We start from the raw sequence: 14,075 nt of genomic DNA on the forward strand, positions 1-14,075 counted from the left end.
TGATGAAGTACACGTGGAATTATCTACCAGAGATTGCAAGTTTCATGACAAGTTAAGCTTCTGCAAGCTTAGAAATTCGTTTTGAATAATAATGATAATAATATAATTGTTACAAAATCAGAAAACAGTTTATCAAGTACACCCAAGTTGTTTAGCGTTTTGTCGTCGTTTCATAATAATCCTGCAAACAACACAAATATCTAATATTCCTGAAATCCCAGCTGAATAAAACAAGACAATGAATATTTGGCATTCTTTTTGTAAGAGTTATACTCAAACAGACCACCAGGCGTCACAGTAACTAGATCTAAATTAGTTTTCTCTTCCGGGCTGCTGGTTCAGTTTTATTTTTCTGCTTGTTTAACAAGTTTTCTGCAAAGACAACATCTGGAAGAAAACGAGAACACGGTTGGTGTGTTTTCTTTTACAAAGTTCATTATATTACAACTATTGCCGTATAGTATTTTTGTCTTCTCTAGAATTAGTTTTAAAATTATTTTCTTGAATTGATAGTTGAATGAGATGGAATGCAATTTTGAACTTTGAACGGTTTTTATTGATCGCAACAATGCTAGGCTGCAATGGAATAATAGTTAAAAAATACTTGTACGTTTCCGTGGAAAGGTTCGTTTCGATGCAATTAAATTATTGGTACTACTGTGTATATATAAGATTTAAGTGTCCGGGCATATATCTATATATATATATATATAGTATTTTTGACCCGAATATTTACTTGAAGCCTGTCCCCCTAAAAGTTTGTGTGTAAGCAGTGTTAAAACATAGAAAAGTACCCCCCCTTTCACCCCAACTGGACCCTTAACTAAAATTATAATGTGCTTAATTAGACCCTTTTAATTGTTTTCAGCTCTTAAACAGTTGCAGAGTTCAAGTTAATTATAAAAAAGGTTATTGCTAACATGAAATATGCAACTGTTTAAGAGCTGAAAACAATTACCAGAGGTCTAAAAGCAAATTATCAGTTCAGTTAAGGTCCTAGTTAAGAATTGAGACGTAAAAAAATCAAAACCCATGGTAATTGCATAGTACAGCTGCTCAAACTACAGCAGTAGCGTGCAGTTTTACCATGTCAAACCACAGTGGCACCGTGCCAGTTACGATAGTATCACCACAAAAACGAAAGTCAATTCCGCTGTCCCCTTTGTGACTTTGCGGTGGCCTCTCACCTTTTGCATTAGGCGGCATGTCGACGGTGAAGTCCAGCGAGGGGAGGGTAGATGTGGGCGGACAGTCTCTGTTTTACCGGCAGTTCGAGCCCGCTGAGGGGGCTGCAAGCCTAGCGGTGCTGCTGCTGCACGGGATCCGGTTCTCCTCAGAGACGTGGCTCAAACTGAACACTCTGGAGCGGCTGGCAGAGGCCGGCTACCGCGCCGTCGCTATTGATCAGCCAGGTAAGATAGCCTAGCCCTAACCTCCGTGTGAAACACTTAGACTTCACTGTGGTAATGATACTGTCCATGGAAATAAGAGGCCTGTTGCACAGAGGTTTGCATTCCAAGCTAGGAGCGTGGTTAGCCACAGTGTATAGCTAACACGCTCAGGTGTGTCTTATTAAGTTCATAGTAAAACCAGGAATGGATCAGACTGTTGTGCAATGGGAGTCTTCTTGCCATCCCTGCTGCCACTACCCTCTCTTTAGGTACTTCTATTTATTTTATGCTTCAGTTTGGTTCTGCACATTTTTCAAAGGCAATGTTACATCGCTAGAGATGAAAAGGTGCTGCTGCTTCTTGGTACCAAATCACTTTAAAGTAGCAGAAAACCTCATTAATGTGAAATAAAGGGCAGATCCAGCACAACACAGCTATTAAGAGTTTAAATAAAATATATCCATATATATTTGAAAGCATAGGTTAGCGCTCTTTTAAAAGCAATTGTTGCCCTTTGTTTGTGTAACAGCATTATCTCTCATCAGTGTCTGTGCAGCAGGATGTAGGACCCCAGGAGAGCCTCTCTCACGTTCACAGTCTAGCCTCTGTCTGGGGTCAGATGGGCTGTGAACACCTACTGCACAGGAAGTACATGTATAATGTGCTAGATTAATGGTCTTTACACAAGTCCAGTTGTGGTACTGTGATATATGTATTATTTTATACTTGACGGAAAGTAGTGTGCAGAAAATATGCAAAGAGTAACTATGTTTTAAGGCTTGGTTAGTAAACAGTGTGAAAAAAAGACTTGGGAGTGCAGCGTTGACTTTACTACGAAGAAAAAGTCAACAGAGCTCCATGATGTGGTGACGCAGTGTGAGCAATGCAGTAAAATAATACAGTGTGAAAGGCGATACAGTGGGGTAGACCTATATTGCAGCATACGTGCTCAGAGCATCACCATTGCATTGCAGATTCTTACCTTGACAACTTGTCATTTTAACCCCTGAATAGGGTACACTCCAATACAGCCCTCTCCTGTCGGTAAACCCGACACCCTGTCAGATGCGCTGGTAAAGGGAGCAGAGAAACCCTCTTTTGTAGAGTAGCATGTGGGTGTGTCACATATTATTTGTGTGTTTGTTTCCCTTATCTTTTTCACACAATCCATTATAAATTCGGTTATATAAATTAATACGATCTTGGCCATTTTTTTGCCAACAGATGCAATTCAAGCAGTGTTTTGTCTATTTTTGAATATTTTCACCTGTACATGTATGTGTATAAGTGTTGAGTGGCTGCCTCTAATCAAGTTAAGAGAGTATTTAATTCCCACACATTTCTTGCTGGGTCAGGGTCTGTCATACAAAGAGTGCAAGAGAAATACACTCTCAACTTGATTGGAGGTAGCCACCTAAATAACTGAAAAGACTAATAGCTGATATTAACATACTTCATCTGTATTCAAAGAACCTGTTGTTCTATAAATTATCATTTTCTTATGTAGGATTTGGCAATTCCAAAGAAGCAAAGGCCCCGGTCCAGGTTGGTGAGCCAGCTCCTGGGAGTTTCCTGAAGCAGGTGTCCGAGGGGCTGCAGCTGGGCCCGGCTGTGGTGATCAGCCCCTCCATGAGCGGGATGTACTCCCTGCCTTTCCTCTTCCAGCACAATGACCTGGTGAAGGCCTACATCCCTGTTGCACCTATCTGCACTGAGAAGTTCACAGCAGAACAGTACAGCAGCATCAAGGTACTGCACAGTATATGGACAGGAGAACAGTACAGCAGCATCAAGGTACTGCACAGTATATGGACAGGAGAACAATACAGCAGCATCAAGGTATGCACAGTGTGTGCAGAGCAGAACAGTACAGCAGCATCAAGGTACTGCACAGTATATGGACAGGAGAACAATACAGCAGCATCAAGGTATGCACAGTGTGTGCAGAGCAGAACAGTTCAGCAGCATCGAGGTATGCAGTGTGTGCAGAGCAGAACAATACAGGAGCATCGAGGTACTGCACAGTGTGCAGAGCAGAACAATACAGGAGCATCGAGGTACTGCACAGTGTATGCACAGCAGAACAGTACAGCAGTGTTGAGGTGCAGCGCAGTGTATGCACAGCAGGATCTGAGTCCCATAAGAATCACACGAGGGAAGTATTTCTGCAGCAGCGGTCTGAGCTTTCTTGGGCACAGGGACTTTCGCTAAATTAGAGATTGCAGGGATGGAAATAAGACTCCTAGAAAACCAATAAAGACATTTTATATCAATGGTTCTCTTTTAAAATGTCTCCTACGATAAGCAGGGGTGGAAAGAAGACGCCTTTTGCAGGTTTGAATACAAACTTGATTAGCTATACTGTATCGTTAACATGCCCAGCTGTGTCTTATTAAACTCCTAGTAAAAACAAGAATGGATCAAACTGCTATGCAGTTAGACTCATATTTCCATCCCTGGATCATGACTGATCCCTACCCAAGGACCTCACAGATGGCTCACTTGTTGGTCTCCTTACAATCACATTCAAGCGCGCACTGTTAGCATGGGCATTTTAGAAGTGCAATTGAGCTTCGCCGATGATAGTAATTGTTATGTTCAAATGAATTAAGCAGCAAACAGCAGCTGCAATGTGAATACATCGACCCCAGCGCCTCTGGAGCATTGCTTTGTCAGGATCATTTGGGGGAGAATATTTCTCTGTGCTGCAAACCCCTTCCCAAAATCAACTTGCATCCCTCTGGGGTGTTCTGCTCCACAACTTGATATACAGTACAAGGCAATAAATAAACGTTGAGATGTAATCTGCATTTAAGCATCTAAGGGGGTCTAATTTAATATGACATGCACATTCACAACATCTTCATCTTCTTTTCTTCTGCAGACTCCAGCCTTAATTGTCTATGGGGACCAGGATACCCAGCTGGGGGAGGTCTCTTTCAACAACCTGAAGAATCTGTCCAATCACAAGGTGGTTGTGATGCAGGGGGCGGGGCACCCTTGTTACCTTGACAAACCAGGAGAGTGGCACAGTGCAGTGCTGGACTTCCTGCAGTCTTTGTAACTCCAGAGAGGAAGGTGTCCCTCTTAAAGGGAGACGATTAGAAGGTTACACATTTAAGTGAATATTTTAAGACATGATTATTATTATATTCTCGACAAGAAATTAAGCACAATGGCCTTTCCGGACCCCATAAAACGAAATATACTTCAGAAATCTTCTGGTCAACACAGTATGAGTTATGAATAAAAGGACCAGAACAAACCGTCTATGGCGGCAGTTACCCTACTTTTGTAAGAAACACGTGATCTGTTTATAAGAAAATAAAGGAAACATTGAAATTGAAAAAAATCTATTTATTATGTGTCCAAAATGACATTTTTTCATCTATCTTCAGTATTTCATGCACAAAGGGTTAAAAGAATGACTGGGATGCTGCTGTTCTAAGTGTGGCGAGACAACATGAAAGAAACACACAACTCTGCTTTGAAGTGAAAAATATGAACATTATTTAATAACTGATTCTCTGTAATAAACAATTTGAAAATATTTTACAAGGAGTCACAGACACGATATTTTACAAATTTCGCCTCTTCAGTTTTTTTTAAATTTTTTTTTTTATTATTTTTAATCTGTACAAAAAAACATCAGAGTGGCATGAACAGTAAAAGCTTGCGGACGATAATATGAACTGCACTTTCTCTGCAAACATCATCACCAGAAAAAATCAAAAAACACGTTTGCTTGATTTCATCATTACTCATGGTTATTGTTTTTACTTTTTATTTTATACACTTTTCAAACATCGTCACATAGCACCAAACTACAGACTACAGAATCACATACACACTCTGCCTTAGTCATAGGCTTTCCCAAGAGACACACCAACACAGACACGGTGAAACCACATGCCATCCGGGCCAAAGGTTCCTAAAACACACCCAAACCCTCACAGAGTCCACTAAAGAAAAGCCACTGAAATTCAAAGTTATTTCTTAATGCTCGGGTAGAAATAGGCAATATACAGGAGCCCATACAACAAGGGCTTCCAATTCATTTTTAAAACCAACTGCATGTTCCAGTTCCCATTTCCTTTTAATCAAATCCAACACATCACTGATCAAAACCGCAATTAACAGTATTCTGTTAAAATGAGCTTCTAACAGGGGCAACACGTTACTGACGTTGAAGTCCCTGTCAGTCAGTCAAACTGGCTTCAAATGAAAGCAGTTGAACAAATCGCAATAGTTGTCCTTCGAAGGAACTTGAATTGGGAAATGATTTTAACAATGAGTTGGAATTGAAAAACAGGAATTGACCCCAACCCTGCATGAAACTTGATGGTTACAGCATGGGACTGCAGAATGTCATACCCTAGAAGAATTGCCCAGATAGACCGCTGGGCTGCAGTTCAGAAAGTCCCCAGCTCTGAGCCCCTTAGCAAGGGCACTTCAGAGATGCCAGCCAGCTTTGAACAAGCCTCCGTGACGCTGGTAAAAAAAAAGGGATTGATGATGATAATGATAAGGAGGAGGAGGGCGGTGGTGCTGGTGGTAGAGGGGAGTAGCATTCAGGCACACAACCCTGGTTACGTCACAGTCTGACACAAAACTAACCAACTGCCAGATCTATTTTACGTGGTACTGAGCTTTACAAAAACTATCAGCATTAGAGATTGCACCTATTGACAATGCAACACATTTGTTTTTTTAACACTGTCGTTTGGTGCTTGTAAATAATAAAGACAGAGCAGCACTTGTCACGAGTGCTGAACGGACGCTGGTCATATTGCAGCTTTATGCTTCAGCAGTATGACTCGAGGCGTTTCCTCTCCGCTGGTGCCTCCACCACCTGCCACGTTTCACTGCTCTACGTACAGGGTGGCTGGAAAGCCATGGCTGCTTTTGAGCAGCAGCAGAGCAATGATCCCAGGCAGGTGACCTGGGTAACCAATCCGAGGAGATTTACCCATCAGAGAACGCTCAACTTTTGGTGGCTCCTAGTCGTCTAAAATCTGGAGCCATGGCCTTTAGCTGTTACAGTCCTTGCCTTTGTACCTCCGTCCCAAGTCATCCAGGCTTTTATTGTAATGCGCCCTGGGATGCTCTGCATGAAGAGCACTATATAAAAGCAAACTGTATTGTATGAGACACAGGAATAGCTTGCAATCGAGCAGGGAAGCAGTTTGGCTTCTAGATGCTCAGCTCAGTACCATGAAACTCCGTTTAGCACTCTTCAGTGCCCCCCTGTGGATAGGGCACACAGTTTGTTTTCGTGAATTCCTGTCCCATTTGGACGCTCACGCTTGCGGCTTTGTTAAGTTTGATTCTGCTCACTGATTGGCAAACCTTCACTTGCTGCAAACTGACTTTACTGAAAACACTGACTCGCTAACCAAGGAGGGGTTCCTGATTCTTCAAACCCCCATTTTACCAATGAGTAAAAGCAACTTTACATTTAACATGGTTATGAAACAGCAAGTTTAGGGTATATAGTCCCAAGATACTATTCACATGGTGCATATTATTACAATTGGATATGCTACTGGTATTTACTCTAGGTATCCAATATTCATATGGGTCACTGTAAACTTTTAAGCGCCTTTTTTTTGCAATCTAAAAGAAAAGGAAATATTTTAAAGTTTTCTGCCCAGCTAGAAAATCGTCCATTTTACAATCTGCCACTAAGCGGCCCTGCGTTCTAAATACAAAAACTCTTAGATGAAAAATAAAATATATCTATTTACAGTGATGAGAATGGGAGCAGGGTGGGTGTTGCCGCTTATAGCAGTTTCACAGCCCCCTCCTTGAACTTACTGTGCTGGAAAGCAATCAGCTTTGAACACTGGCCACTTTCTATTTGGGCGCATATGGCTCTGCGGTTGAGCTAGGGTACTGTATACATGTTGTGTATAGTTCCATACTTGTGCTTGATCATGTGTTGGAATTGCAGGCATTTTTTTTTTGTATTTCTCCAGGGAGAAACAGATGGGAAAGGATTGTCTCTGTGTAATAAACGTGTGCTGTTAACAAGCGCCCTCGTCTGAATCTCGTGGTAATTACACTGTTTGTTATTTGATTTGAAGCATTGCTCGCTGATGGAGTCAGATATGTATTTCACAGTACACTCTTACTGCTGAAGTGCTATTTGCTGATTCGTCTATCGTCGTAAAGAAAAAGTTTATAAACTGGGCGATGCTGTTTGGGACACATCACTTAAAAGAGGTTGCAAGATGTTTTTTGCAAGCTCAGGGTGGTCAGTCTAAACACCTTCAGAAAAATATCTGACCTCGTGTGAGAGCTTTAGGTACAAGAAGATAATTCATAAGATCAAAAACGTACATCCTTTTTATATCACATACCCAGAGTCAGACTGCCAGTTACATGTAGGTGTGTAACAAATCATTTTGAATGATACTTCCTTTTTTTGAGTTCTCTCATGTCAGAACAGTTCTGCATTGCTCCTGTTTTGGACCGGGCCTGTTCCTGTCGGGACAGCCCATTTGGGCTCCACCCAACTCCACCCACAGAGCAGGTTCTCAGAGTGCTGGCTCAACAGTCCTTTTGGATTAACATGACTGTACTGTATTTACACAATTCAGAATGCAACGGTTAAACCAGTGTGTGGCAGAGCAAAGCTCTGCCTTTTTTTAATTGGCAGGGATGGGGTTAATTTCCCCTACCTGCCTGGGTTTATTATGTTCAGGTGGCTGGGGTTGATTAGGTTAATTAACGATCAATCAGCACCCAGCCACCTGACATAAAAGGAGGCCTCTTCTTCTCATTTGGGAGGAGGGAGCTGAGGAAGCAGGTTGTTGTTTGTTGGTTTTGGTTTGGTAAATTTGAATCCAGGCTGGGCAATGCCTTCACTGGATTCAAATTTACCAAACCAAAACCAACAAACACCAACCTGCTTCCTCAGCTCCCTCCTCCCAAATGAGAAGCAGAGGCCTCCTTTTATGTCAGGTGGCTGGGTGCTGATTGATCGTTAATTAACCTAATCAACCCCAGCCACCTGAACATAATAAACCCAGGCAGGTAGGGGAAATTAACCCCATCCCTGCCAATTAAAAAAAGGCAGAGCTTTGCTCTGCCACACAGTGTTTGTGCAATGTGTGGCCTCCAAGCAGCCATTGGCTATAGGGGGGCAACTGAAACAGCGACATCCTGTGGGGAGGTGGTGCAATCACAAGGGGATTGAAGAACCAAGCGGGGAAGCTGAATGAGAAATCCCAGTGTTGGTTCTTCTGAAAATCCAATTCAGGAAGAGTTTAAGCTCGCAAGGTGAATGAGAGTACCTATTGGTATCGGATGGTAGTTATTTAACACATGCAACAATGAATTAGCTGTCAGACTGAAATGCTGCCATATCTTTATGGTTGCTGGAAGGACACACCTTTGGGTTGGTAATCACTGGTTTGCAGCTAATAAAACACTTATATTTGCTATATGGAGGGTGACCCCCCAGATATGAATGGGTTCAATCTACAGACAGCCCACATTGATGGTGTCCCAACCCTTGAGATGGTCACTAGTGAAAGGAAAGCTAGTTCTCCCTACTTTGGCTGTCAAAAATAAAGCCGCATACTCATTTTAGCAATAAGTAGACATAGTGCATAAATAAAGAAGATGCTAAGTAAGTACGTAAGTTAGTAGCAATTAAGTAAACTGAGTCATTCCCTGTCAAATCATACCCTACATGTGGAAGTAAAATGACTTTTTTTTTTTTGTTTGATTGATTTTTGTTTACACGAATGAATGGTACAGAGACTCCTATTGGACACAAAGACAGGAAACTTCCAGAATTCTTCGGGAGGGTCCAGACAGAATGATAATGGCCACTGCTCCCCTCTTCCTGCCAGGTCAGGCTACAATATAGCAATACATACAGATATCTAAGGCAAGAGGTCTGAAAGGGGGGTCTTCTGTAGATCTTATTTCTCAACGTTTTTTCTTTTCGGTGGTGCAAAAAAAATCTCTCTGGATGGCAGAGTTTCCGGTTGATCTCGCTTCCTAGCGAGCGGTTGAAGTGAAGTCAGGGGGGAAAAAAAGGACGGAGGCAGAATTCGAGGCTTCTGAAAAATGGGAAACAGGAAGTCCCGTCACCGTGACAACCTAGAGTTCTAGGGAACAAAGGAGGATGGTCTGATGGGCGGTAACAGGAAGAAGTCGTTGCAGAGAGTTAAAGGCAGAAGGGCGTGGGGAGGAGCTGGGGGCCGGAAGTCAAATACAGCAGCAACAGCTGGAGGGACATCAACACTCCTAAAGAGGGTCTGAAGGAGAAGCCTCGGCCACAGTCGGAAGAGTTCTCCTGTAAGAACAACGGAGAGCGAGAGAGGGTTGACACATCTTGCAGTATAAATGAGAGGACAGGAACAGCACAAACCATGCAGCCTCTTACCAAGACGCTGTAATCGAAGCAGGTAGGGGGTCCTCTCCGATACCGGGGGCTGTCAAGCTGGCCACACGGTTGCAGTCCCTCAGCTGGGTCAGCGAGTTAAGGATACAATCTTTTACCTGGGCAGAGAGACTGTTAACCGTTTAGTAGGTACAAGCTTCTTGACGTAAAGTCATTTCACTAATACTTATTACCCTCCCAGTGATGAAGCCACATCTAATTTGTGCTTTTTACTTTTTATCAGTTGTACCAGTGCTCTGCTCCCTTCCCTCTCTTCATTCTCTTCAACTCGATCATCACACACCTGATACACTCTGCTCTGCACCTAATTATAAAGCATCCCAGTAGATCCGGTTTTGAGTAGAGCTGTCTTCATCCTGCAAAGATGCCCTCTAAGGTAACAGGACTGTAGAATTTTGAAACTCGCTTTTATCAGCTATGTACATTTCAGCAACCTGGGATGATCCAGTCCACAATACAACCTGAAAACACGTTTAAAAATGTCTTCGTACGCAAAAGCAGTTTTTCGGTTTTTAATAGCATTAATATCCACAAAACCTGTTGACTGCAGTTGTTAAGTAGCAGGTAATGACTGCAGCATCTGGAATTAATGCTTAAATAATGTGAGCGCAATTCACTTGATTCGTGATCGCGGTTTAAAGTGTGAAGGCTGCGCGTTGTTTCGGTAGCGTGAATGGGATAGAAGTGTCACGTTTCAACAAGCTAGTTATAATAAGAGGTCTGGCTACAGGCAAAGAGGGCCCCCATCTTGAATGGAGTCAGTGCAGGGGGATGCATTGCTCTACGTTGTACTGTGCTGTAAGGATACACCCTGTCTCGGACTGGCTCAGTTTCCCTGTGTCACAGGAGGAGCACATCATCTTGTCAGCCACCACAAACAGTAGGTTGGTATTGGAGAGCCTCTGGGCACTAAACAGCCTAGGAGAGAATCACGCAGTATTAGAAGACACACACACACATTGACACACTGACACATACACACACACACATTGACACACTGACACACACACACACTCTCACACACACACACACACACACAGACACACACAGACACACACACACTCTCACATTTAAACTCAGTTCACTATATAAATATTACATTCAAATATAGCCGTCACACCCCATGAATCTGCAAGTACAGAATTATAATTCGCAGATTTTTAACTCCACTGACAAAATAAGAGACAAAGTCTATTTACTTTTATGCAACATATTTAGATCCTGTTTTTATTCATGGCTCATGATAATGTGGTAATCAAATCAAATTAAAAATGCATCTACAATGGTTTATTACATGCGTTTTTATTTTCCAAAAAATGCGCTCAATCTAATAGTTAAATTGAATTGGAAGAAAGCCAAAAGTTGAATTGGAAGAAAGCCAAAGCATTATCTACTGGATTTTTCTTTTTCTTTTTAAATGGAAAATGTTTGAACACTTTTTTTTTGTTTTTCTGGTGTGCGATTGGCATCAACATGGGAGCCTCTTTAGAGAGTTAACATTGGCGGACTGGGAATGCCACACTCAAACCCAAAGGAATAAGCGTCTCCAAGCTTTCAGATGGTGTACCGATCTCCCCCTCCCCTCCTCATTCAAACCTAGTGAAATTCACTGACCTGGAGCAGTTCCCACAGTCTATCATTTGATTGTACGCGACCGTCCTGTTGCCGTAGTAAAACTGCGTCTGCTTCGTGATGCAGCTGACCTCTCGGGAGTCCATGCCGTCTGCTGTGACATCATCTGTTACCGGGCGGAACAGACAGATTACTGCGGTGAGAAGATTCCTATTGCGCGGTGAGCTTTTTGATCAGGTAAGGATGAGTGCTGTTGAGTGTATTAATACTATCCACAGCTTACTTGAAGAACAGAAAACGTGACATCTGATGCTATGCTGTACACAATAAAGATTTCCAGTAAGTATACAAGTGACCTTACCTACGCTAAGCCAGCTGTTGTATGCAAGGCCATACAGAAACTGCTGGAACAGGGACCTGATGGAGGGAAAGAGCAAGAAGTTTCAGCAGGTGCTGGTTTATGTTCTTACAATGAAAGCAGCTTAATAGAAATTCAGTTTCAGGGTGTGCACTTACCAGGCAGCGGCTGAGGTCCACCAGGCTAAATTCAGGAAATCTGCAATTGTGGGCTAAATTAAAACAAACAGAAACATGAAAAGCAGCTTGGATATGTATACGTGTGTGTGTGCCTGCGTGCATGTGTGTTTGCAAGCATGCATTTTTGGGACTGGCTAAACTGACAAAGAGCTGCTTTCCAAGGAGGCAGTGCCTGTTCTGTCAGTTAAAGGTAAAACAGAAAGAGGTTCAATGCTTCCAATCCCTGGAATATTTCTGTGTTAGTTGAAAACAGCTGGAACCGGGCCACTCCAAACAAGCATGTGTTCCAAAAGGATTAGAACAGCCTGTTGCCGTAGCTGTGCTAAATAACTGCAATGTAATATTAATAATAACAAAAAAATAAGAATAGTTACAAAATCACCTGCGCAAATATGGCTATGCAGAAATAATTTAGGATAAGAACAGTAACTTCTGTATTGGAAGTCTCAAATGATGTTCACATTGCAGGTCTGTTTTAAGTGTAATATTGCGTAATCCTGAAAAAAGTTTAACATGGTAAATCTGCAGTCATTTTGTATTTTCTGCCTTCCTATGCTAAGCACTGATCACGTTCTGCCACCAAACGTTCTGGTTACGCACCACAAAGACGCCTCTGCGGGCTGCTCCGGTGTTGCTGTTGGGGGTGGGGGTGCAGACAGACTGGTAGTCGTAGGACTCCTTCCTCTTGTAGAAGGATTTGTTGTAGAGGGTGTTCATCAGGGAGGAGTCCACCTCGCTGAAGAACATTCCGACCTGGGGGCAGAGACCCTTGTCAGCCAGCACATCATGCAGCTTAGCACATTACAGTCAATACCCTAGTGAAGGGAACATGCATCCTTAAGTGTTAAACTTAATGCTTAAGGTGTTTTATGCAACCAGCCCCAGGCCCCTTACACACTTTACCTGGGTCCAGTGACTTTTCTGGTTGGACATGACCAGGAATCCTCCATCGTCAATGAGAACACACAGCAGATCCTGACAAAACAAACCATCAATCACAAATCAAGCTCCAGCTACTGCAGAGATCCCCTATACAAGTTTACCACTCTATCTTTTGCAATTTTCTCATGCTTTTTCCCCTGGCTATAGTATGAATTTACCAAAGTTTAATACGCTTTAGCAAACCTCGCTATTCTTTGCAATGCTTACCTATGCTTCACCATGCTTTCACCACGCTTTATTACACCTTGCTGTGCTTTTACTATGGTAAACTTGTATTAGGGATGTGTGTTCTCATTTAACTAGGCTTCCTTTCGTCTTACAAGTGCACCTAACAGCAGAAACTCGCTTTGATATTGTTAGAACAGGGAACATCACTGCAGCAACTTCTACTGGGTTCAGGGTGATGCTTCAAACTCACAGCAACCTCGCAATCCAACACTGTCTAAATCCGTTGCTGAAGAAGCGTTTGGCGGCCGTGTTTAACATGCTGACAGACTAATTACAGAACACAAGCACAGCCTGTTTAAGTTTCTAAAAAAGAAATAAATGAAGAGATGAAGAACCGTACATCACTGTTGACATCACAATCCATCTCGCAGGCACCTCCTGGCCCACACTGTCCCCCAAAAAAACACAAACACAAGAAAGAATGTTAATGTCTCAGTCTACTTAGGGGTTAAATTGGAATGATAAGCAGTTGCTAAGCACCACAGTCAAGCCTTTTTAAGGTGTATTGTATATCTGGATTAAAAAACAAGCACTCCTTTATCACAGGTCCAGTACAAAAATAAATAGGACTGTACAGGCTGTTCTCTGGAGTGGGGACTCTGGTGTTGGTATGAGGGTTCTTATTACCACAGAGCAGGCCTGTGGCTGGGGTTACCTTGCGAGATCCCTGCCTGTTGTCAGTCTGGTTACTGGCCAGGATTTTGAACTTTTCCACCCAGGTCTCCAGATCCAGCTTCACCCCGAGCACTGCCAAGAGAGAGACAGGTTAGCAGGTTAGGAAAAGAGAATCAGAACGAGGATGTCTTCCCATGTGGCTGGACGCCCTGGGCTGCATTTCCAAAGTATCTTTTTTTCTGATTAAATGTCTAAAATGAATAAGATATCACTCAATACTTCATTCAAGCCCTGTAATAAAAGTCTTAGTGTTTATTATCCTGTAATAATAGTATAATCTGTTCTATTTCCTGGTGTGGAATATATTTTTG

At 42.5% G+C, this 14,075-nt stretch overlaps 2 protein-coding genes across 2 annotated transcripts in view; one reads left to right on the plus strand and one right to left on the minus strand.

Moving 5' to 3' along the window:
- The first annotated feature begins 317 nt into the window (after window positions 1-317).
- On the plus strand, window positions 318-8,053 carry abhd14b (abhydrolase domain containing 14B). The gene is made up of 4 exons (XM_041225282.1): window positions 318-408; window positions 1,200-1,412; window positions 2,899-3,140; window positions 4,276-8,053. Exons 2-4 carry the CDS (start codon window positions 1,205-1,207, stop codon window positions 4,453-4,455), a joined length of 630 nt encoding a protein of 209 aa, XP_041081216.1. The 5' UTR covers window positions 318-408; window positions 1,200-1,204; the 3' UTR covers window positions 4,456-8,053.
- Window positions 8,054-8,447: 394 nt separating this feature from the next.
- The window catches only part of LOC121298155 (voltage-dependent calcium channel subunit alpha-2/delta-2-like), a 208,196-nt gene continuing 202,568 nt past the window's right edge, over window positions 8,448-14,075 (minus strand). Inside the window, exons 29-38 of the mRNA XM_041225052.1 lie at window positions 13,745-13,836; window positions 13,430-13,477; window positions 12,823-12,894; window positions 12,520-12,672; window positions 11,899-11,951; window positions 11,744-11,799; window positions 11,425-11,548; window positions 10,619-10,728; window positions 9,793-9,875; window positions 8,448-9,702 (exon numbers count right to left, since the gene is read on the minus strand). Coding sequence (XP_041080986.1) covers window positions 9,574-9,702; window positions 9,793-9,875; window positions 10,619-10,728; window positions 11,425-11,548; window positions 11,744-11,799; window positions 11,899-11,951; window positions 12,520-12,672; window positions 12,823-12,894; window positions 13,430-13,477; window positions 13,745-13,836 — 920 coding nt within the window. The 3' untranslated portion in view covers window positions 8,448-9,573. The remainder of the gene's footprint in view (window positions 9,703-9,792; window positions 9,876-10,618; window positions 10,729-11,424; window positions 11,549-11,743; window positions 11,800-11,898; window positions 11,952-12,519; window positions 12,673-12,822; window positions 12,895-13,429; window positions 13,478-13,744; window positions 13,837-14,075) is intronic.

Source organism: Polyodon spathula, chromosome 23, assembly GCF_017654505.1.
Source record: "Polyodon spathula isolate WHYD16114869_AA chromosome 23, ASM1765450v1, whole genome shotgun sequence".
NCBI lineage: Eukaryota > Metazoa > Chordata > Actinopteri > Acipenseriformes > Polyodontidae > Polyodon > Polyodon spathula.